Raw genomic sequence first — 23229 nt, 5'->3', positions numbered from 1 at the left:
TTTGTATTAAATTCTAGACAGAACCTCTCCAAGGAACTTCCAAAATGGTCAGTTACGTACCTTGGCTAAATTCAGCACTGTAGCAGAGAGCTTGGGGTATCGTCTGTCCAGAGATTCAGCCTCCTTCACTTCAGGCAACCTCATGCCAGCAAAGTGGGGGTTTTTATAGAATAACTCTTGGTGTCTTAGAATTAAATTACCTGGAATCAAACAACCAAAGCAACCACATGGAAGAAATGCAGTCCTACAGAATGTTCAAGAGGCCAAAATACTGGATCAGCATTACTGAAAGGGCTACAATGTAGGTCACTCTCTTTCCACTCATGCACCATGACTTGATGCCATCTGTACTCACAAGCTTCTAGCCCCCCTTCATAAAAGACGCTATGAAATCATGCTCTCAGAAACAGTTCAGCACACACCAAAGTCTCTTCCCACACCCTCTTCTCCCATCAAGACTTATTGAACCCCTTTGTTAGTGAGCAGGCACTAGCAGCCTGACAGGCTGTTCTCACCCAGGCACTTGGTGATATGGTAGAGCTGGTCAATGTCTGAATCTCCGGGGAACAGGGGCTCTCCTGTGAGCATTTCCGTTACCAGACAGCCAATAGCCCACACATCCACAGCCCTGGAAGAAAAACATCCCAGCTCAGCACGGCTCCATTCCTCTCTCGAAGCTAAAGGCCGAGCTGGGCCAGCACCCAGCAAGTCTTATGCAGGTTAGGAGCCCCAAGGGCAGCTTTGGCCCCATAAACAGCAAGACGGCTGTTTTCCAAGCTTACAAGTGCTCTGACGAATGCCAAGGATTCAGCTCCTGAAGCAGGCAAACACTAGAAGAAGCCTGACCAATCTGAAATCAATTTCCAAACCCCAGTGCTTTAAACATTCCAGTGCAATGTAATACATAAGATTTTTGCCCTTTGGAGACCACAAAGGTAAGCCCATTTTCTTTCTGCCAGGGCACTCACCAGAAATGAACTTTAGGGACATAAAGAGCTGGACAAACAGGCCTGTGAAAGGTAGTTTAATTTCTGACATGTTTTTGCAGCACTGGAGAACCAGGCAAGAAAAATCTCATTCCTTCCACCTCCTCCCTCCTGAAATGTCTGTCTCATATCGTCTAGAGGGACTTCTCTGCCTCCCATCCAGCACTCCAGCTGTGCAGGGGGGAAGCAGCCTCCTCTGCTACTAGCACTGGCAACCAACAAGTTCCTACAGACAACAGACTAGGAACGTGGCTGGCTCAGTTGCTCCTCTCCTCCTGAGCAAGGAAAGCCTAGCACTGGCAGTAGTTAGCTCCAGAGAGGAGGAGAAAAGAGAAAAGCTTCAGCATTTACAAGCAAGTAACCAGCATTCCTTTAACCTGTTTGCCAAGCAAGAGACCTCTGCCTCCCCCTGGAGCAGAGCACCCCCCAGTCCCACAGCCCTTCTGCGGCCTCCCTGCCCATCTCCTACCTGCCGTACTTGGTATCCCCCACCAGCAGCTCTGGGGCTCGGTACCATCGGGTTGCCACGTAGTCCGTGTAAGCTTCCCCAGAAGCTGCCAATGTGCGAGCAAAACCGAAGTCACACAGTTTTACAACTCCCGACTGGGAGACTAGTATGTTCTCCGGCTTAATATCCCGATGTATTATCTGCACAGAGAAAAGCAAGTCAAGACAAATCATTTCCCCATGCTAAAATGACTGGCCCACCAGAAACAGTAGCTTTATCACATCCAGGTAAAAAAATTACATTTCTGCAGGCATGGGAAATGCACAGAGTTTATTTATCAAGCGCCAACTCAAGTGCACAGGTGAACACAAAACCTCCAGGTTTTGTACAGAATTGTTAATTTTATGCGCCTCTCTGCATGTATTTACCATAGATATTTTACAGTCACACTTTATTATACTTTAAAATCACAAGTTTAAAAGTTGTAAGTATTGCATACCCTGCAGTTGAACGTGAAGAGTATTTTAGGAATACATGTGAGACAGCTTCTCCAAACATAAGAAGAAATATATACATACATACATCATAGTTACAAGAACACGATTAAATTGGCAAACCTATGTTACAAATCAGTCAAAAAGAAAAACCTAAAAATGTTGAAGAAAAAAAAAATAAAGCTTCTGAAAGAGAGACCATATCCCTCTGCCAGAGGAAAGTCAGCCTTCAGTGAGGTGACACCAGCATTTGAATCCTCTGGACCCTTCCTTTGAAGGACTCTCACAGGTCAGTCACTGACAGACTACTGGATTAGCTGATGTCAAGCTCTGACAGCTAGTGTGAAACTCAGTCAGGCCCTTCTGCTCAACTTCCATCTTCCAGCCCAAGCTCTATTTCTCTAAGTTTTAATAAGTACCAAATACACATCTCTGTATCTCTCCATTCGAAGTTAAGTGCAGAACACACTTCTCATGCATACTTACGTTATGGCTGTGACAAAATGCTACTCCTCTTAAAATCTGAAATAAGTATTTCCGAACCCTGCTGTAGTCTAGTCCATTTGGAAATGCCTCAAGATCATCAAGCACTGTGTGATCCACGAATTCAAATACCAGATACCACCGTTTCTTCTTTTTACACACTTCCAGCAGGTTCACAAGATTCTCATGCCTGAGTTGCTGTTACAAAACAGGAAATATTTAGTGAGAGCATAAAAACATGTAATGAGTAAACTAAGACCAGACACTTTTAACTACAGCCCAGCAGATGCATTGCCCTAGAGTGCTCTTCCTGTCCTAGCACCCACATTCGTTTGTTCTTAAAATCAGCTCGCCGACAGGCTTTATTTTGCCACTTTTTAAGGTAACTTGGAGGACTTCCACCACCTCCTATATGCAGACACCTGTATTTGGAACCCAGAAATAAATAAAATACTGGCTAAGGGCATTGCTTTTTGCTGCAAACAGCTCAAGGAGCAATAAACAGAGCTTGTTGCTGTAACGTTGGGCTGTGTCTGAGACTCAAACTTATTTATGAGACATTCTCACAAAGGTGGCCAAGTAACTCTACGCTACCCTGCCAGCTGCCTCAAAGCAAAGTACAAGGTTCAACGCCAGCTACTCCTTTCAGATGGGATTCAAAGCACCCAAAGAATTGATGAAGACAGTTGTCAATGTTTTGTTTTAGAAAACTTTTTGCCTCTCTAAATAACCCAAAGCAGATTCATCTCTTTTCTCCCGTATTTCCAATAAGTTTTGCTTTTCTTCTCTTTCATTCCTTTCTCTAGGACTTCCTTTCAAAAATCTCTTAAATCCCCATTTCAAATAGTTCCCAAACCAGTTGCAATACCTCTGTTCTACCTAGCTGCCAGTTCATCACCAACTACTTAATATCTGTATCTTAATTTTTCTTATAAGACCGTTCAAAGACTTTTCTTTTTCGCTCCTACCATACCCAAAGCACTTCTGTTGGCACTGCCAGCACATTTACAATAAGCAAGGTGGCAGAATACAAGTACACTGAATGGATAAAGTTCAGCATTCTTACCTAAAACACTCCAGTTAACAATTAAACAGCTTTGATTAAACTGTCTCTAGTGGATTCTGAGTGAAAAGTGACAAGCCAAGGATTTGAAGATTTTTGTCTTTTATTTATTTATTATTATGCAGAGGGAAAAGCTGCAGATCTCAGGGACCACGACCAAGGAAGATGCAAAAGGACCGCAGACCGATTTCTCAGGAGGTCTGAAAGATGAAGATTTTGTAAAATGATGCTCAGTTAGAAATCGAGAGTGGGGGGCTGGTTTTTGTACCTTTTTGATCTGAACGCAGTACCTGAGTTTGCTCGTTATGTATTGACACCTCCCAACGCAGCATCCCTGCCTGGGCAGGTCTGCGTGGGTGAAGATGCAGGAGGATCTCTGGGTGCAGGAGCTGAGCTGCTCTGCACAAGCACTGCCCTGACCGCTGAGCCAAATCTAGCCAGGCTCTGCCCTCCCTGGCCGGCATCCCCAGGTCAGTTTTTTCCAGCACCAAGACTCGGACTCTGGCAGCTGCAAGATCGAGTGCTGTCCTATGGGCACTTCTCCACAGTGTCATCGACATGACTGGAGGTAGGGCAAAACGCTACCAGCTTTGCCAGGGGCAAATAACAGCTGAGGTGCTAAGATCTGGCAAACACTTGTGATTTAAAAGACCAGTAAAATGTAGGCTCAGTGGAGCAACTTAACAATAAGAGGGAGAGACTGTAGCTCCCATCCTGGGGCTCAGCAGCGACCGGTTCCTATATGCCCTTTGTGGTCACATCCATGTCCACGCAGAGGGGTGCTGCGCTAGGGAGGACTGCTGCACAGGTCATCAGCAGGTGAACTGCTTTTACAGATGCTGTCATATTCTTAATACTGCGTTTCAGAATCAAGTTCAAAGAAGCTGCAGCAATTCAATCCTCTCAGCTGTTTCCTCAAGCTTTCTTCTCAAGAATAATTTACTCCCTGCACAGGGGATCTGAAGAGATTTTGTTGTTTTCAGTAAAGATTAAATTTCTGCCCAAACTCCAGAACAGAAAAAATAAATAAATAAAATAAAAGGTTCACAGGGAATGAGCAAGTGAAGAAACTACAAGATTAAATCTCTTGATATTTATTCTCACTGTGAGAGGCCATTTACTGAGCTATATATGGAAAAGTCCCCCTTGCTAAGTTCCCATTTACCCAGGAAAACAAGTTAATTTCCAACACACCTGGGAGGTGGTACGTGCTTTGACTCAGTAACTAAGCGAGGCGTGCCAGCAGACCAGGTACAATCCAGACTCATGCAGACTTGCTGTAAGCGTTTGAGGGACTACGCTTTGAGCTGCTGGCTGCATCTCAAGCTCCAGCAACTACACTCCTATTAACTCTAAGCATCTGCATCTCTTGCAGCAATGGCAGAGATGACTTTCTCCCCTCCTCAGCACAGGGACTGGAGTCTGGCAGACTTGGGAAGAGACTCCTGTGGAAGCCAAGTGGAGAGGTAGCAGGCTGGCACACATCCCCACCTCCAGCACACCCCACATTCTGAGGAGAAGCCTAGATATACCCCGACTGTAATCAGACTCTTTCATTTCTTCACCAAAAGAATTTCTTCAGCTATGTCCTAACACTTAACACTTCCATGTGTGCCCTCGCACAGGGACAGACACTTTTCTGTGCACACTGCTTTGAGAAATCACCAAGGTACCTAACACCTCTGGGAGGAGTAAGGCAGGACAGCGCACACTTTCACTGGAGCTCAGAGAAGAAGGAAAATGCTGCTACTGCTGCTAGAGGTTACAGTGGAGAATACAGGGCATGAAGGTGGTGAAAAAAACAACTAGAACGAATGTGTGTCCTGGCACTGAATCCCACCTGCATCCTTATCATCCTACTCATGAAGAACCGCAGCAGAAAAACCTTGCAGTGAAGCAGCTTAGGAACTTGCAAAAGCTTTCATATAAAGAACAAAGCCAGAACAGGGAGCAGGAAGACCACATGATGGAACACTGAAGAGCACGCACACAAACCCCCCTTATTTATCTAAAGCTCCTGGGTATTCTTCCAGAGTGTCTACAGCCCATGGAGAACCTTTAATGAACTAACCCACACAATGAGACTACAGAGCTTGCCAGCACGTAACGCTGCTGATAAGAAGCCAACAGGCAGATGGGCATTTATGTGAGGATAAAGAGTCCACAATCGATAACAGACAAATCACACACTCAGGCAGCAAGAGACACAATGCCAGCTGGCTTCAGCCTAGGGGCTAACTGTTGACCGATAAGGTTCAGGAGTTTGCTGCTTGCCCTCCTCCAGCCTCTTGCAGGCAGTTCAAGCCTGCCAGGAAAGTGCCATAAAAACCCCACCGTGTTCCTAGGAGCAGATTTCCATATCAGATAACATTAGCACCCAGCCTGCTCAGGCCCAATGTCACACATCCAGGTCACCATTTACCTGCAGATTTTATAAGCTCAACATTTGCCTTGTTTTCAGCAAATCAATATCAGGAAGGTACTGTCTTTCGGTACACAAGGCAGAGAGGACACAATTATTCCCAGGAAGGCATACGGAGACCTTGGGGTCACTTCGTTTTACCTTTACCTGCTGAATACCGGGCACATAAACAAGCTTCTGACTGAGTCGGGGCTAGCCAGGGAAACCCAGCACAGCAGCTAGCCAGAGGGAAAAGTTCAAGGGGTAAATGAATCCACCATGGCTTGGCTGCTTGTGGGAGCACAAACAGGACCCGACCGAGCCTCACTTTGTCGTTTGTGCTTTATAAGCTGATGTACAGTGGTACTGTGTACCCCTTCTAAAAAAGCTGTCAAAACTGACAGAGTGTCTTAAATTTACACCCACCCTCCAGCTTCCCTGGGTAAACACCACTCCTTAAATTAGGGAATCTCAAGAGGCAGTTTTTCCCCATCTAGTCTCTATGGGAAGATCTTACCCACATCCATCAGCTCTGGACCACTAACACCTGTAACACAAGGGAAGCCCTGATCGCAGACACTCAGCTCGAAGGAGACGAAGGAGACATTTGCCTTCAGGACAACGTTTAAACACCCGTCTCAGAATTCGGTAGTGAGGAATATGCCCCCAAAGCTACCCAAAAGACACCTGCGTGGTCTTTAAAATGCAGCTTCGCCCCCCGGGGCTCCCCCCGCTCACCTTCAGCAGCTTGATTTCCCTCACGGCGATCTTCCTCACCACCGTGTCATCCTCGCTTTCCAGGAACTTCTTGACGGCGACCACCTGCCCGCTCTCTTTGTTCCGGCACCTGGTCACCACCCCGTAGCTGCCTTTCCCGAGGAAGCCGAGGACCTGGTACTTCTCCATCTCCCCCCTCCTTCCCAACCCCCGGGAAGCCCGGGCAAGAGCTGGGGCTCCTCGCCCGGACCCTCGCGCTGCCCGGCGGGCGCACCCCGAAGGCCCACCGGCACCGGGGCAACGGCAGCCACCTGCCGCAACGCGCCACGGCCGCCGCCACCCGCCGCAACGGCCGCCGCCGCGGGCGCCCCCTCCCGCCCTTCGCCGCAACGGTCGCCGCGGCTCTGAGGGGACGGCCGAGGGGCTCCGCCGGTCCTTGTCCCCCTCCCGGAACGACGCCTCGTCCCGTCCCCCGTTACCGTCCTCCTGCCCCTTTGCCCCCCCCGTTACCGTCATCACCCCCTTGTGGCCAACCCCCCGTTACCGTCCTCCCCCCCCCGTGGGCGTCGTGTGGAGGCGGAGGCACCGCCATGGTGCTCCCCCCTGCGTGGGGTTGATGTCAAAAGTGATAACGTGTTTTTTTTTTTTTTTCCTTCCCCAGCTTGTCCAGTATGAGCAAGGGATTATTTTCGTATAGGAAACCTTTTTGCTTTCTTAGCGCAGTGCTGCCTGGGGCCTCAGCACTGCACGCAGAGCACAGGGGCTGGAAGGAAAACACACAGCCCACAGCATCCTACAGCCCCCCCGTTCCAGGGCTGACAGATCGGGACCCTTGTGTGAGGGAAAAGCTAGGGGACACAGCATCCTACAGCCCCCCTGTTCCTGGGCTGATGAGGCCCTTGTGTGGGACATGCCTGCAGCAGGACAGCTGGGGAAAAGACTAGACTGGCTTTGAAGAGGACCATTTTCCAAGCCCTATAACATTATATTTGAGCATTCCTTCCTATTTCTAACATTGCTGCCTGTTTCTAACATCCCTCCCTATTCTAACATTCCTGAGGGAGCAAAATATGCCCTTGCTTTAAAGAGGAGAGGAAGCGTCAGCCTGTGTGTTGGGCCTGCAGTTACAGAAGGGCTGGGGAGATGAGGAAGAGGGGGGCGTTGATCTCATCCCTGCTGAATTGCTCTTGCCCCGCTCCTTACTCTGTGTTGCAGCCACGCACGTGATGGGCTCCTCAGCACAAAACTGCTCTCGCAGTGTGTTTACAGTGCCTGGATGAAAGGTGTCCTGAATAGACCTCCAGCGTCATGAAGCAAAGATAGGAAGTGATAGTCTGTTCTTCTCTGCTTTTCATCTAGCTTTTCAAGGTCTTCAAATCCTTGGTGAGGGCTTAGATACACTAATTTACCTCTTGGGAAAGCTAAGGCAACAACACAAAAAAGCAAAGACAGCAAGCCCTTTTCAGAGATAAACCATTTTAACTACTTGTCTTATCAAGAAAAGTAGTATTGTTTTCTGATGTGATTCAGAAGAGTACATGACCTTGTCATGTCTTGCATTGAAAGTTAAGGTTCAACTACATTATGATCCTTGAAACCGTCGTCTCCTTATTATCCCTAAAGAGTGTGGGGAGGGGCAGAAGATTGAAGAAAGAGGTAAGAGAAGTATAAGTGGCACTTGATAAAAAATCAGCAGTAACAGCTTTTCTTGCCTTTTTTTTTTTCCTCACAATGTTTGAGCCTCTTGGGGTCACTTTTAATTTAACGTTCCTGTCACATTTTCCGTAGAGGTGCATGCAGCAGCTGGAAGAAGCTGCCTCAGAAAATCAGTACAACAGCCACCATTCAATATGTTCACTATCTCATTTTATACCCCCTTATTTAATTTATTGATATAGAGAATATCAAATGTGTATCTATGTACGTTTGCCTACTGCTTTCTTGGATAACTTTTCCCTTTGTGGCAGTGAGAATAGGGAATACCAGGATGTCAGAAGGGGGTGTCCCATGAGCCTGCCAGGGGTGACATGGAGTGATCCGTGTGTTCACGTACTTAGATTTCCCCCATTCATGGTAGATGATTGACAGGAGCACGGAAGAGACTGCTCTCCAGCAGGCAGCTTAAATGCTGCGTGACCTTGCTCTTTTAAGGGTTGTATGTTTCCCTCAAGCAGCGGAAGTTTCCAGTACTTTCAGTGGCAGTTCAGCCTGAGTCAAGGTGAGACACAGTTGCAAGCTGCTGCTTAAATGCACCGGAGAGAATTTCCAGGTTGTCTTCAGGCAGACTTCGTGGCAGCAGAATGGGAAGAGTACCTTACCTTCACATGGGCGCCACCAAACATCCGAATTCTTCGCCCATCTGTGCAAGCGTCCCAGGCAAAACCTGGTATCTGGACTGTCACAGATGTGTGAGGGGCTGTCTCCCAAGTGGGGAGGTAACCCAGGCGGGCAGAAAGAGGCAGGTTAGACACAGAGCGCGAGGAACCTTAAGAGAGAAGCACATCCCAGTGAGGAAGGTCACCTGCAGCACCAGGGGGCAGTACTGGGAGGGAAGGGGAAAGCAGCACCACAGCCTCTGCAGCTCTGCTCACTGCACGTTTTAGTTCTGCAACGTAAACCACACTGGCCCGTGTCAGATGGCTCCTGTGCAGCCAGGTGGTGAGAAGGGCCCACACAGAGGTGACGCAGAGCGCTGTACGAAGAGGCAGGGTGCAGGACAGCAGCCAGCTGGGGAATCGAGCTCAGGGCCCGCGCTTCCAGTCAGTTCCAGCCACAGACGCACACGTCTCAGTTGTAGCAAGGACATCCTTTCCAGGAAAATTTTTGGCCATCCTCTTTTTCAGGCACCCTGCTGGCTAGTGAGCTGTGCCTTTACTGAAGAGTTTCCAGGGAAGAGTAATTCTGCTGACCCAGAGCCAGAAGGCAGAGCTGCTGGGAGACCTGACCAGCTGGATGCCTTCCCCCGGTCCCCCCCGGGGCAAGATATTGAGTGCCCTCTGTTTAGCAAACCACTTAGTATTTGGCCCACACAAACCACAAATGATACCTTCTCACCTGAAGGGAATAAAAGGATTTCACCTCTCTTCATGCAATGAGACTGTTACATTAAAAGCCTCTTAAATTTTAGACCTTGTGATTAATTTCTGTTGGCCCAACCCTCAAGTTCAGACCATGCTCAAAGCTATCATCTGCTTCAGCTACTGTTTCAGATCCACAGAGGTCTTAACCCTTGCTGTTTCTCCAAAGAAAAAACACCTTGGACTTAAACAGCAGTTTTGTCATGTTCTCTAAAATCAGAGCAACATCAAGTACCCTCTGAAGACATGAATTTCGCTAAAATAAACCCCACTAAAATAAACTTTGCATCCTCCAATTTGCACTGTGTTGAAATGGTCTTTTAAAAACAAGCAAACAAACCAAAACTGAAAGCTTAAGGGTCCCCATCCTGCCAAAGCGTGCTGTTCTGACACTGACCTGTTTGCAAATAGCTTCTCTTTCAGACAGTGCTTCGGAGCAGGAGGCAATGAAGCTTAAACAATAATCCCCCAGCAGCGTGCCCCAGTTTTGCAGTCTAACCACACAGTTCAGGTTTCCCCAGGGACTGGGGACTGCCCACCAACCTCCCCCCGCAAAAAGCTGCTCATTCTCTGCAGCTGCAGTCCTCCGTGGCTCTTGGACAGCCCGAGCTCCTTCCTTTGGCTGCTGATCTGGAACCATTCTGTTATTGGGGGGATACTAAAAAGCATTACCTGGATAAGAACACCTCCCACTGACCTGCCCCAAAAGCCTGCCTGATGCCAGCCTGGGGGCGAGACGGAGGAAGGTGGAACACCAGTGCAGCAGAACAAACCCAGCAGATACTGTTCTGCCAGTTGGACTTTACAAAGGCTGCTGTTTTGCTGCCCCATTTCCTCTAATTAAATGCACCGTGTTCATGTTCCTTTGGAAAGCTTCAGTATTATGTTTCTCTGACACTCCCTTCTCTATTCTTTTACTTCTTTCCAAAATGAAAATAAAAATAATTAAAAAAAAAAAAAGGCAGACTCTGGGCTGAATCTGAGCAGTCATGCTTCGAATCTGAAGGTGCTCCCAACACCTTTTTTTCCTGTCTCAACCCCAGATTTGGGTCCCTAGGGATCTACACCCTGTACTGTAAGAAACTTTATTGATTTGACAGCAGGATTTAATACTTGCTGCTGCTTCACCCTGGCGCAGGTCATTCTGTCAGTTTGTGCCCCACCAACCACCTCCGTCCCATCTACTGCACTGTGCCCTAGTGTGCTCGTTCCTCAGACTCCCAGGATTTGTGTAGAAGGACGTGAGTAACCCCACTGGCCTTTTCTCTGTAGCCTGCTGGCTTCAGATCTCAAAAGCTTGCCCAGAAGCCCCTTGCTGCCCCTGGCCAGCCACCGTGCAGCCCGCTCGGGAATCGTACTTCATCTATAGCTGTCAGCCTTCCTCTGTCCTCTTCCTCCTTCCTCAGCAACACCTGGGTTGTACAAGTGTCATCGCAGGTGTTATCAACCAACCTCCTGATATCCATGAGGTTATCCAGATAAGATAGGGAAAAGAGCTGGTTTCAAGGTCTTTAGTCCACATTTCTATTTCCTCGCTCCCCTGCCAGCTGAGCGCTCCTGATTTTTCCAGAAGAAACACTTTGCTTTAAGTGTAAATATATGGGCACAAAGCACAGCTGTGTGGGCGTTAAGTATTTTGACGTGATCCAGGGCAGGAAGAGGGGCACTGATTCTCCCTGTCCGCTTCATCCAGATAAAAGTGGATGCATGGTGTCAGGCTGGCCACGTGGGAAAGGCACCTCAGCAAGAACTGTCAGACCGGGAGCTGCCTCAGCTCGTCAGCTGCTGCCGATCTGGCTTTGTAGAAACCAGCCGCGCTACCTGTACTCCTTGACTTGCTGCGGTGCTGCCTTTGATGGATGGGAGCACACCAAAATTCTCACCGGGCGTCTCCCGCCCTTACCTCAAAAGCAGAGCCTAAAGCCCTCCCAATCTTTCATTGGTGAAATGAGGCTGGCCGGACTTGTTAAGATTGAGCCGCCCCATCTCAAAATTTTCCTTTTCAAAGGAGGAGCCCACGTGTTCATTGATTCCCTGCCCAGCAGGAATGTTTGCTCGGCACGGACAAGCCACACCTCTGATGACTGTAACAGGCAGAGCGCTCTCTGTTTTGATATACTATCAGCTGGGTTTATCAAGGTATATAAACAAAACCTCCCCACTCCAGAACTCTCCCTCTTCTGGCCAGTTGTCCCTGTGGAGCGCGCGGGGGCTGTGACTGAGCTGAGCTCACCTGCTATTTCAAGGAATTTTAATAGCAGGTTTTAAGCTACTTATTTACTTTTTTTGGTCTGTGCAGGAAGTCTGAGCTGAAAAAAAAAAAAAGATAGAAGTATAATTACCCTGGCACGCCTGCATTCCTGCTCCGGGCTCAGGCGGGGAGGGCGTCTTTCTTGTCGGTGCAGGCACATTTGAGCCAGGAAGAGGACCAGATCCCTGGAGATCATCGCCACAAACGCGCGTAACTGAAACCTCCAGCCATGCTGAAACAGATATTATCGGACATGTACATCGATCCTGACCTGCTGGCAGAACTCAGCGAGGAGCAGAAACAGATCCTCTTTTTCAAGATGAGGCAGGAGCAGATCAGACGGTGGAAAGAAAGAGAAGCTGACGCAGAAAAGGAAGAAAAGAAGCAGCAAAAGAAGCCACCGCCGAGAAAAGGTAAGTCTCGACCTGCCAGCTGCTTCCCCCTCTGGCACAGACCTGACTAACTCAACGGCTCCCCAGAAACGGGAGGTAGCGTGTCCCTAGGGCAATTTCTTCTCCCAGGGACACATCATAGCTGCATTTCCAAACTATAACTAACCTCACTTCCCAAGCTGAGTTTGGGCTGGCATACAATGGCATACAATACTCCCTCACCCAGATACTTTGCCAAGTTCCTAAACTCCCTTTCCTGGGAAGCTGTGGCTTCCTTACTCCTGGCAGCAGGAGATGCAGCTCATCAAGCATCCCACTGAATGGAGGCCTCTGAACCCGTCTGTAAAATAACCACCGACTCAAATGCCTGTCCTGGGGTGCCAGGAACATAGGGGAGCTCGGCAAGTCCCTTTACCTTGTCTGAGGCACCAGATCTGCAGGAGTTTCCCTTGTGCTTTTAGATGTGAAGTCTTTTTGACTGGATTACACAGCATATTATCTGCTAGCATGGTATCACTGCTCTCCCACCTGCTCTGTTTGCAGATAGTTAACCCTCACTTGGACAAGATGCTTGGGGAGGGTGGTGGCAAGGAATTAGAGAAAGAAAGGAAATACTGGCATCCCTGGTCCCCAGATTCAGAAATGTCCCCTTCACTGACTTGGCTGCAGTATTGTGAAATGAAATGGGAGGTGTGTCCTGTGTCCCAGCCGAGCTTTCCCCATGTCCAGCCACTTTTGGAAAGGCTCTGCCAACAGCAGCAGCTGGGGACACAGCATGTGGGACACAGGCCCTGCACAGAGTGCTGAGCAAACAGTGTTTGCGAAAGAGATACTTCTTTTCCAGCCAGCGGGAAGTCAGTGAAATGGAAGCTGGGTGCCGACAACGATGTCTGGGTCTGGGTGATGGGCGAGCATCCTTCAGATAAATCGTATGCAGCCATCTGTGAAGAGATCCAGGCACAAAGGGCAAAGCAGTTAGCAAGCGAGCAAGGCAAGGAAGCGAGGTAAGCAACCTTCACCTGGAGGACTTGGTGGGCAGACACAGAGAAAAAGACATTCCTAGAAATTGGAGGCTGGACTCTTCTCTGGGGACTCTCCCCTCTGTTTTGTGAATTTTCCTTCTTGCGAGGAAGCGGGTGGGCAAGTCCAGCATCGCCACCAGGAAGTAGCGCAAGCCCTTTATAAAACCTCTTTTTTCTTTCCTTTGATTTCCACCTTGGGGCTGGGCAGGGTGTGGCTGTCACACTCTACCTGCAGGCAAAAGGCTCAGGCGAAGGTCGGCTTTCTGCGGGTACGCACAGCGCTGGCAGAGACCATCTCCAGCCCAAAGCCCTCCCCAGCTCACGGAGTCTCCCGTGATGTCCCTGCTGCGGTCACCGCAGCAGTTCAGAGGAAATGGTAGCTCTGTCACCGCAGCAGGTGATGCATTTGGATTGCACCGATTCACCAGCAGGTGCTCCCAATGAGTAATTAAATTAATTATTCCATCTACCTGATCTGGAGATATGATAGCTGCACGCACGTGCTCCATTGCAGTGCTGTTCTGCTCATGTGTAACTTCCTCTCGGATGCTTGGAGAGCAGAAAGTGACTCCCTGGGATTCCTAAGACCTGTCTCCCGTTTCAGAGAGACCAACTGTTCTGTAACGCCGTCTCCGCATCCCCAGCTGGGAGTCCTTGGTGAGACAGATGTTCAGGGGAACAATAAAGGCACTCTGGAGGAACAGAAAGCAGATGATAGAAAAACTGCTGCTGCTAAAATGGGGAAAAGCCAGGAGCTCAAAAAGGTACTTTCCCCCTTTTTTCCATACTAACCAGCATCATTTGCCTGAGGTCTAGGAAGTGCAGCAAATCCTGATTGCTATTGATACAAATTTGAGTGAGAGAAACGCCAGCTGACTGTGAAGGGCTTTACTGTACTCCTAGAAGAAGCCATGCTGTTACATCCTTGGGAGGTCCAAGTGCTATTCTCAGCTGGGATAGATCTGCTCTGTAGCACCGGACAAGTACTCTCAAATCCTTTGCTTCTGTTCTTTGTGGATAAAATGAGGGTCAGAGTACTCTCCCTCCTGCTTTGTGGCTAGTCTGGACTGCTTTCTGGGCAAGACCAGAGAGCCTATCCCAGGATTTGAGGGCTATAAACTTGCGTGTGCAGACAAATCATCTACTTTTACAAGAGATCAGATGTATACAGTTTTACCAGTATCCTCTAACATGTATATTTTCAGGTAAAATACCTTATGACCTTTACAGCATAGGAAAACGCCAAATGCAAGTAAGCAGTGTCAGTAACTACACCTTTACTGAGGTAATATTTTTCTCCAGTCGTAAATACATTTCTACTTTTTAATTGGCTACCAAAAAAAGCCATTTGCAGAGAACAGAAAAGGACAAATTCAATTAACTACCAATGCAGCCAAAGCTGAACGGAAATGTCCTGTTGACTCACTGGGAAAAGTCCAATCTCATTCAGTGAGTTCTCACTCAGCCTTTTGCTGCTAACTTGTATGACTGTATATTCTTTTATTACCCAGCCATGCCATATCTCAGTATAAAAGCATGATAACTGAAAGCTGGATTTTGGTAGAGTGCCTCTCCCACTGCTGCCAAAATACTGAAGGGAATCCAGTGGCTGACTCCTTTATCAAAAGGCTCTGAATCACACTGGGTTTTTCTCAGCACTGTTTGCTGAAGCTGAGCAACTATGTGGGAGATTTTTTTTTCCTCCCCCTTTTAAAGGAAGTTATTAGTCAGAGCTATCTAAATAAATAAAACAAAACCCAGCCAACCAAAAATGCCACCACCACCAAAAAATGGAAAACCCTTTCAAAGTTTCAAAAGAAACTGAGGCTTTTTATATATATATATTACTTTTTGTTTTCTGTCATTATGCTATGGGTAATTTTCCCAGGTTTCTGATGTTTTTGCTAGTAGGAGGGATACAGGCTGCAGAGTGTTGCATTTTCTAGGTGTAGAGAGGGAGGGGAGAAAGCTCATTGTGCTGTTTTTTTTCCTGAGATGTAGTTCCCACTTAACTGTACCTGAGGGAACTGGGCATTGTGCTCCGCCTGCCGCAGGGGGCAGGGGTTTGATCTAAGAAAACAAGCTGCTTCACTCACATTTTAACTTCCTAGCTTTCTGCCTAGGACAGGGAAGTTGGAAACACGGGTTCATAGTAAGCATTGTAAAAGATAAAGCGTGTCCTTGGTAAGCCGTGCAGTGCAGGTAACTCGTTACTCATTGTGCTGCGGAAGGCAGGCTGAGTCAAACAGGGAGGTGGGTGGGTGTTTGCTCAAAGACAAGGCTAACTTTTTCTTAAAAGACAGGTCTCGGATACTAACCTCTGCTAGTGTAGCTAGACTGGTTTTAGGGAAGAGACACGCAGCTTGTTGGGTCAGTCTGACAAGCAGCGGTTTGCAGCACATAGCAGCAGCTGAGCACAGGCAGGTAAAGCTCTAGCAGATTTGGGGAGGGAAGGAAAGGAAGTTGTCCACTTCCTGGGACCACTTTGGATCATCACTTAGCAAATCCAGGCAGGCCTGGGACAATCCTGACACCCCTGACTCTTTCTCCTGTGCATGTATCACATAAAAGTGAGAAGGAGTGAGCAGCTTCTTGGCATCAGCTCTAAAAATGCAGAACGCTCCAGCCTGCCCTGTTGGGGTCTCTGGGGAGGGCTGTGAGAGGAGGGCAGCCTGCAGAGCACAACGCGTGGCACTCCCCCACGCACAGCTTCCCAGGCTATGGCAGCCCAGCGCTGCTACGTGGCACCTGTACTCTCCACCTGCAAATTCTCCAAATTTGGAAGGTCATGCTCTAAAAAAAGAGTAAAGGTCCTGATGCTGCATTCATTTCTCACTGCTCTTTTCCTCTGCCCAGAGGGAAGCCAGAGATGTTCACCAGATGCTGGCAGACTGCCACGTGAGGAAGGGTGGCTTCCCACAGGTAAGTTGCAATCTTGAGGCAGGCCCAGACTTTATTCTAGAGGCCCAGTCAGCCTCAGAGACTCACCTGACCCACAAATGTCCACCTCTTGGATCAGTTTTACTCAACATTGCCATATTCCTTGAGTGTGGTGTTACAATTTGGACTGGCCAAAAAGGAGGCCAGCCTGGCAGACTGGGCAATACCATAGGACGATGTTCCTGATTATTTCTGGTAGACTGTTTTCCCCTATTTTCTCTGTTGTGACCTGCAGTAAAGGAAGAGGGTCTGCATGTTGTTGAAATAACGGATTCACAAAAAAGAATGCAGTACTCAGTATTTCAAGGCTAGCTAAAAAGCAGGGCTAAAACTAGCCTGGGACAAAGCACTAAGCGTACTATGTCTTTCACAGATGAAGGAAGCACAGAAGAGAAATTCAGAAGAAACCACAGCCCCACTGAAGGCAATACCGCAAAGCCACACAAGCTCAGAGACTCAGAGTACGCTGCAGAAATCTGATGAGAATGAGCCTGAATGGCAGGAATCCTGTAAGATCTTAGGATGACCTTTTCCTACGGGGCTTGAGAAATCTTGGGGCTCTGTGTGGTCATCTCAGTCATTCTCCTGCAAAACTGGAACTGAGTATTTCTCAGTCAGTGGGTGGAGAGTACTGCCAAAAACTACACTGCTGCATTATCAGAATTTTTCTGAGTCCACACAGCACTGAGACTAGAGCTGGGCAGGGAAATGGAAAATTTTTCCTACAGAAAAATCACCATTTGGAACCATTTCCCCATATCAGTCTTCTCTGTATTTTAAGCTGATTTTCTTTTTAGTTGAAATCTGATAGCTTTGAACACTAACAGTGCCAAGCAGAATGGGTCCTGCTGGCATGTGGTAGTGCTCAGAAACCCTATTAAAATAATCAACAAATAGGAGCCACGTGGGTGTAGCCAAGATAATTGATTTTAAACCAGAGATTGCCTTTGGTAGACCTTTGCAGTAACCATTGCTCATGTGGACTTGGATAATGGGTGGCGAGGACAAACTAAAGAGGGCAATTTCATAAGCACTTTATTCATGGCAAACTGCTTTCACTGAGTGAAAGGAGCCCCTTTTGGACTTCAGAAGGGAGCAAGGAGGGCTTTTGCTGCTCCATAAAATTCATTTCTGTGCAGAAGGTCAGCATAAGGCCAAAGCAAAACTCCTCTGTGCACAACTGAGCCACAATGTGGAGATGTGGGCTAATCCAAGACCTTAGAAATAATATAAAACATGAAAAAAGAGGCCACATAAAACATGAACAAGGGGCCACTCCAAATCTCCTCGCTTTTTACCATTTCTGCAAGGCATAGTCCTCCCATCTGCTTTCTTGCCATACAAAAAAAAAAATCCCACCTAAGCAGAGTACCTTCTAACATAACAAATCCAAACAATAGAAAGGAAAATGAGAAAACAGTATGAGACTTCTAGTGACATCTGTCACTGCTGCCAAGTACTTCCTGAACTCCCTGCTTTAGTCACTATGATAGCTACATTTCCTTCAGAGATCTCCCAGAGTAGCTGCATACTTCAAAGGCGATTTTTAAAAAATAGCCTGAGTTAGAGAGACATCTTGACTCAATTCCTTTTCATGGAGTCTTGCTGTCCAGCTTCCTCAGAGACTGAAACAAAGGGTTACAAGCTTGGTATGTAAGAAATACCCTCACGCTCTGCTTGCCTTTGTTTCCACCCAGCTTCAAATTCTGCCCCTCACACTTCCTCTCCTGGGAAGAAGGAATATTGGAGAACTTGATGTGTTTTTTTCCTCAGTTCCTCCCCTGCTGTTCAGTAGATGGCAATGCAGTACTACCAATTGTTTTCACTTCAGACCAAGGGTTTTATTTTTCTTACTAATAAAATAAATCTGCAGTTGATTACAAAAGCAAGGAAAGAACTGGCCTATCTCAGACTGGAGAGCCCGTTACTCCTGCAGACTCCAGGATGTGCTACTGAATGCTTATAACCTGGAGAATCAAAGCAGTATTTCAGAAAAAAAAATATCCAGCCAAGTTCTCTACTTCCCATAACAGTCTCAGCAAGACTTCCTTCCCTCCTCAAAGCCCATCAGGACTTTCAAATCCTTCAGAAGATTGATTTTGGGGTCATTTCAGCAGTTGTTTTTGTTCTCAGAAATGAGTGCATCTTTCAGACAGTGGCCAGAGTAGCTGAGCCACTACAAGCTTGTGTGGAAGACGAATGACTTCCAGCTTAGTCAACCTCAAACGCCTCCTTGAGAACACAGGATGGGGAGAACCTTAGTCCCACAGACCCCTCCCTCCACGGTAACACTGTCTGTGCCCAGGGCTAGAGCACAGAGAGAACCCAAATGCTCTGAAATGAGTTATTCCTCAATTTCAGCAAGCAGGGAGATGACCAAAGGGCAGCAAGCTTAAAACTTGCCCGCTTGTTCACTCCTGTAGGACTCATTTTTTGTTCCAGTGCGGAAAGCCAAGGCAGCAGACGAGAAGAGACGCTCCCTTGCACGGCAGGCCAGGGACGACTACAGGAGGCTTTCGCTGCAGGGTGTCCACAGAGGGAAGCAGGCAGATATATCCAAGAATGCCACAGCAGGAGACCGGCGACCGCTCCAATACCCACCTCTCCCACCCAAGCCTAAACTTCTACCTTCTGTGATGGCAAACGGGAAAGGAGTTAGGTAAGAAACATCCCTGTGCAGTCTTGAGGGATGAGCTGCTTCTGCTCTGGCAAGGGCTGGCTGAGATGAGAAATGTTACCTGTCCTCCTTGTGTGGAGGAGAGACACTCCACTGGGAAAAACAGGCTATAAAATATTCCAGCCTAGGGTGTGAGGATTGGGGCAGAGCTGTTGATTACGGTGATGAGGCGTATTTGTTCACTCCTGGAGGTTTACTGTCCGATTGGGATTCTCATTGACATTCCTGTTCACTAGATAAGCTCCCACAACAGAAGCCTTGTTCCTGTGACACTCATACAGTTCTGTGCAGTCTTCCAGTGATTTTCAGTGACTCCAGTTCACCCAAGGCTCCTTGGCAGGAGTTGCTTCTGTCATGTTGTAACAGACAAGGACAGATGGTGGCTTACTGCAAAGGGACCCACCTCCACTGAAAACACTAGAAATCCAGGTTTGGACCATTAAAAACAAAGATGAGGGCTTAGCAGCTGAGGATCAGCGTCCATGTCATGGTGTAAAAGTTGCACTGTGTGTTTTCACCCAGCTGAGGGAAATGCCACCGGAGCTGCTAACCAGCGTGTCCTCAGGTTCAAACCCTCAGCCTTCTGTTCCTGGCTCTTGGCTCTGCCCTTCTTAGCCACCTCCCAGAATGCCCAACCTCCGGATTATACGGAGCTTTTGGAGATAAAAAGACCCTCTTCTGACAGAGTCAAGTTCTCTTACCTGCCATGCGTGAAGTCACTCAGTAACAGGCTTATATAGCAGAACATCCTAAAGCCTAGAAGATGTACATTCTCTTTGCTGGGTGTCCACTGAAACCCATACAATAATGCTGACAGCTTCATTATCGTAAGCCTTCTGTTTAGGGCTGTTCTTAATACAATGAACAAAAGGTAATTCCTGACAATGACTCAACAGCTGTTTGAACTTGCACAAATTTGCTTTCTTTTGTAACAGGAAAGAGGGAATCCAGAGGACAATCTCCAATTCCACTGAAGAAAGCATCATTAAGTGGTTCAAAGAGGAGCAATTCCCGCTCCGAGCTGGCTATCAGAAAACCACAGACACGATAGCACCATGGTTCCATGGTGAGTTCTGAGCATTTCTGCCCCCACCCAAACTTTTAAGTTGGTACTGCTAACATGGCTGCTGCAAGAGGCTGGGCCCAGGAGCTTTTCAAAGGCGCCTAGCTATCAATTTTACATGTGTATGATAGTTTAAATTCCTTTAAATTCCTCTAGCATTACAACAAAGGCTAAGCTAAAGTCTCAGAACAGAGGCCAGATCTCAAATTCTCATAGCCCATTGATAACAAGCCTAATATGCCAGGAATGAAACAGTTAGCATGAAGTACAGTTAGCGTGAGACCATGGCCAGCTACTAGCAATCGCAATATGGCTCTTGGACTAGTGAGCAAGAAAACATGCAGGTATGGAAGCACTGTGAATTAGTTTTAGAATGGTAAAGAACACTTCTTGTGAAAAGTGTTCCATTCCCACCTCTGCAAATGCTATTTTCTCTTCAGCTCTGTATTTTGGTTTTCAACAGGTATCCTGACTTCTCAGAAAGCAGAGGAGCTTCTGAGCAAAATGGTGCCGGGGAGTTTTCTGGTCCGGGTCAGCGAGAAAATCAAAGGCTACGTGCTTTCCTATCGGTCTGTGGAGGGATGTAAACATTTCCTTATTGACGCCTCTAGTGATTCCTACAGCTTCCTCGGAGTGGACCAGCTACAACATTCAACGCTGGCTGACCTTGTCGACTACCACAAGGTGAAATTCTAGCAAGGCACTCATTAGCTATTTGTTTGTGTAGCTGCCTCAGGGCATTTCAAAATAAGAAGGAACAGATTTAGTTGTTATAGTGTAGGTAAGAAGGCCCATTTTTGCTACCATTGAGTATCCTTTGCGATGCTCCAGAAGGGTATGCCAGCCCTATAGGGATGTCTCAGACAACCTAATACGTCTCAAATGTCTTAGACCTGAATTGCTACTCCTGAAGTGGGCAGAAGATCTTGCACAGGGCTCAAGTTCCTACATATTATTTAGTAGAAATACTGATAAGGTGATAGGTGACAGCATACTTACTCAGGAATTTTTGATTTTGTCCGTTGTTGTAGAGTCCCAACAGGTCAGGTAAGCAGAAAATATGCTCGTCTCTAGCTCTGGAAAGAAAGAGAACAAGGTATTGTTATAATCTCCAAGCAGACAAAGCGCTGTACTGAGCAAAAGTAGCAAATATAGGAAGGGAAGGAAGAAGGCCAGTACGCTCTTGCAACAGTAACACCAAGTGTTCGCTTGCATTGACTGCAGTTGCGTAGGGTCCAAAACCAACCAGATCCTGCACTCGTTTATTGTAAGATCTGTCCAAGGACAGGACAATCTTTTTGCCTAAAGGTTCATATATTTGTGTTTCTTTTCAGTAAGTGCCTAGCATAATGCATACATGGCTAAACTAAATTGGACATGGGGAAAATATCTATGCTTATTTGCTAGAGTTCTATCTGCACTGCTTCAACCTGCTTCTTTTGTGCAGATTTCACAGTCCGGGCTGAACCTGTTGAAAGCAGGAGCTAGACAGCTACTGGTACCAAAGCTGGAGGATTTAAAGCCTGGCTGTGCATGTCTATATTAAAGATAGAGTCACACCCACAGTCTGCAAAGAATCCTACAGACTCCACTGCACTACAGCAGATGTGTGTGGGAGTAGGGTGAATCTACCCTGATGAAATGCTCTGGTGGGTTCTGCTTATCATCCACTGGGGGACCGTGAAAGAAGGCAAGTTCCCACCATGCATCTGTTGCTGAGGTTGGGAACAAGATAGGAAGCAGAAACCCTGCTTTGAGGGAATTCTTGTTAGAAAAGGGCTTGCCAAAGCAGATGGCACGTGCTCACTGCAGGATCCACCCTTGTCCCTCTCACAAACAGAGCCAGAAGCTCAGATCCCACTCGTGCGCACCCCTGCCTGAACTAGCACAAGTGCAGCGATCTTGCGGTCCTGCTTACCTGCATGCTGCACAGTCCTCGCTCTGGCTCTTCCTAGGCAGGACAGCACTGCACCCTGTAGAAGCTGTGGTCACCTATGAGACGAGCAGTGCTGTTTCCAAGAACCACCAGAATCACACCACTGGGTTATCGCACCAAGCACTGACATTGCTTTTTGAAGGCAGAGGTCAGCCCTGTGGATCTGTCCCCTGAATTCCCAGGGCTCTGAGTCGTATTGCACAGCAGAATGAAGAAGTCCACGCAGTAACGGAGGCGGGGAGACTGCTGTTCACTCCATGACTTTGTGATAGGTCGGGCGTATCCTGGTCTGTTTGAAAAGTGTTTTAACTTTATCCTCTGCCAACAGGAAGAAGCCATCACTTCCATGGGGAAGGAGCTGTTGCTTTACCCATGTGGTCAAGAGGACCACGAACCAGATTACATCTCTCTCTTTAAGTGAACTTCTCAGTCTCATCCCGTAGCCCCGAACCTGTTTTCACAAAGACCGCACTTCGAACTGGAGCTGGCTGACGCTTACCTGAAACTTGCCTCAAGTCCCTGTATTTTAAATCCTTCACAACAAAGCAGTAGGAGGATAAGTGCTGTTGTGGGCTTCTCATTTCAACAGGATGCATCAGCCCAGCAAGCTACAAAGCACCCAGAAATATCACGCACATTGGAGTGAATTAGATGATGAAGTATCAGCTGCACGGGGAGATACTGCCACGTATTTTCATTGGGTTTCTGCAGATTTCCTCGGGGACATCTATGTTCAAGCTGCCTTTTGCTCTTGACTGCAAGGTTGTGTGCTGCCTGGGAAATAGATTGGTATCTGCAATTGAATGAGATCATAGCTTCCTGAAGGCACCAAACAACTCGGAGCAGTGAATTGGTCTTGAGAGTAATTTGTATAATGTGAAGCTTAATCCTGTAAAATGCTGTGCCCTTGGAATCAAGGATGTTCGAGCCAAACATCCAAGCAAACCCCTGGTGCCTTTCAGTGACATGTGTTCTTTGTAGAGGGATTTTCATGAAAAATGCATTTTAAAAGTTCCTTTAGCTTCTGAATATAGATTCTCACTCTTTTAACCTGTATCTATATCCCACGCTGGCCTTTCTGCATAGAGGGGGACTAATCTTTTAGAAGGGAGAGGAGAAGAGATACAGGAATTTGTTTGCAAGAAACATGCACAGAGCCTAAACAATGTAAGAAACAGGGCATATCAGTATTAGTAAAGTTTACAGAAATGTTTGCCAGTAAAGAATGCTATTTTCCAGAATGGAGCTATTTATTACAAGTTGTGTCCATATTACTGCA

General features: G+C 47.4%; 3 protein-coding genes across 5 annotated transcripts in view; 1 reads left to right on the top strand and 2 right to left on the bottom strand.

Annotated features, from left to right (window-relative positions):
• The window catches only part of CDKL2 (cyclin dependent kinase like 2), a 21511-nt gene extending 7573 nt beyond the window's left edge, over window positions 1-13938 (bottom strand). The window contains exons 1-6 of one of the 3 annotated variants that reach the window (XM_048049725.2): window positions 13805-13938; window positions 12012-12152; window positions 2415-2609; window positions 1456-1634; window positions 516-628; window positions 61-200 (exon numbers count right to left, since the gene is read on the bottom strand). In XM_048049725.2, coding sequence (XP_047905682.2) covers window positions 61-200; window positions 516-628; window positions 1456-1634; window positions 2415-2609; window positions 12012-12152; window positions 13805-13843 — 807 coding nt within the window. In that variant the 5' untranslated portion in view covers window positions 13844-13938. Of the gene's footprint in view, window positions 1-60; window positions 201-515; window positions 629-1455; window positions 1635-2414; window positions 2610-6613; window positions 6956-12011; window positions 12153-13804 lie in introns of those variants that run through there. The other 2 variants (XM_048049723.2, XM_013179920.3) reach the window with 2 other exon arrangements.
• Window positions 12146-23229, top strand: SH2D4A (SH2 domain containing 4A). The gene is made up of 9 exons (XM_013179849.3): window positions 12146-12333; window positions 13157-13316; window positions 13939-14098; window positions 16191-16256; window positions 16648-16783; window positions 18717-18933; window positions 19887-20017; window positions 20478-20698; window positions 22279-23229. Exons 1-9 carry the CDS (start codon window positions 12150-12152, stop codon window positions 22369-22371), a joined length of 1368 nt encoding a protein of 455 aa, XP_013035303.2. The 5' UTR covers window positions 12146-12149; the 3' UTR covers window positions 22372-23229.
• CSGALNACT1 (chondroitin sulfate N-acetylgalactosaminyltransferase 1) overlaps window positions 13887-23229 on the bottom strand; it is a 63702-nt gene continuing 54359 nt past the window's right edge. The window contains exons 11-12 of the transcript XR_010831217.1: window positions 21014-21090; window positions 13887-14026 (exon numbers count right to left, since the gene is read on the bottom strand). The gene's annotated coding sequence lies outside the window, so the exon portion shown is untranslated. The remainder of the gene's footprint in view (window positions 14027-21013; window positions 21091-23229) is intronic.

Source organism: Anser cygnoides, chromosome 4 (genome assembly GCF_040182565.1).
Source record: "Anser cygnoides isolate HZ-2024a breed goose chromosome 4, Taihu_goose_T2T_genome, whole genome shotgun sequence".
In the NCBI taxonomy this organism is placed as follows: Eukaryota; Metazoa; Chordata; class Aves; order Anseriformes; family Anatidae; genus Anser; species Anser cygnoides.
The sequence above is the reverse complement of the archived record's forward strand: the minus strand, read 5'-3'. Positions and strand labels throughout refer to the sequence as shown.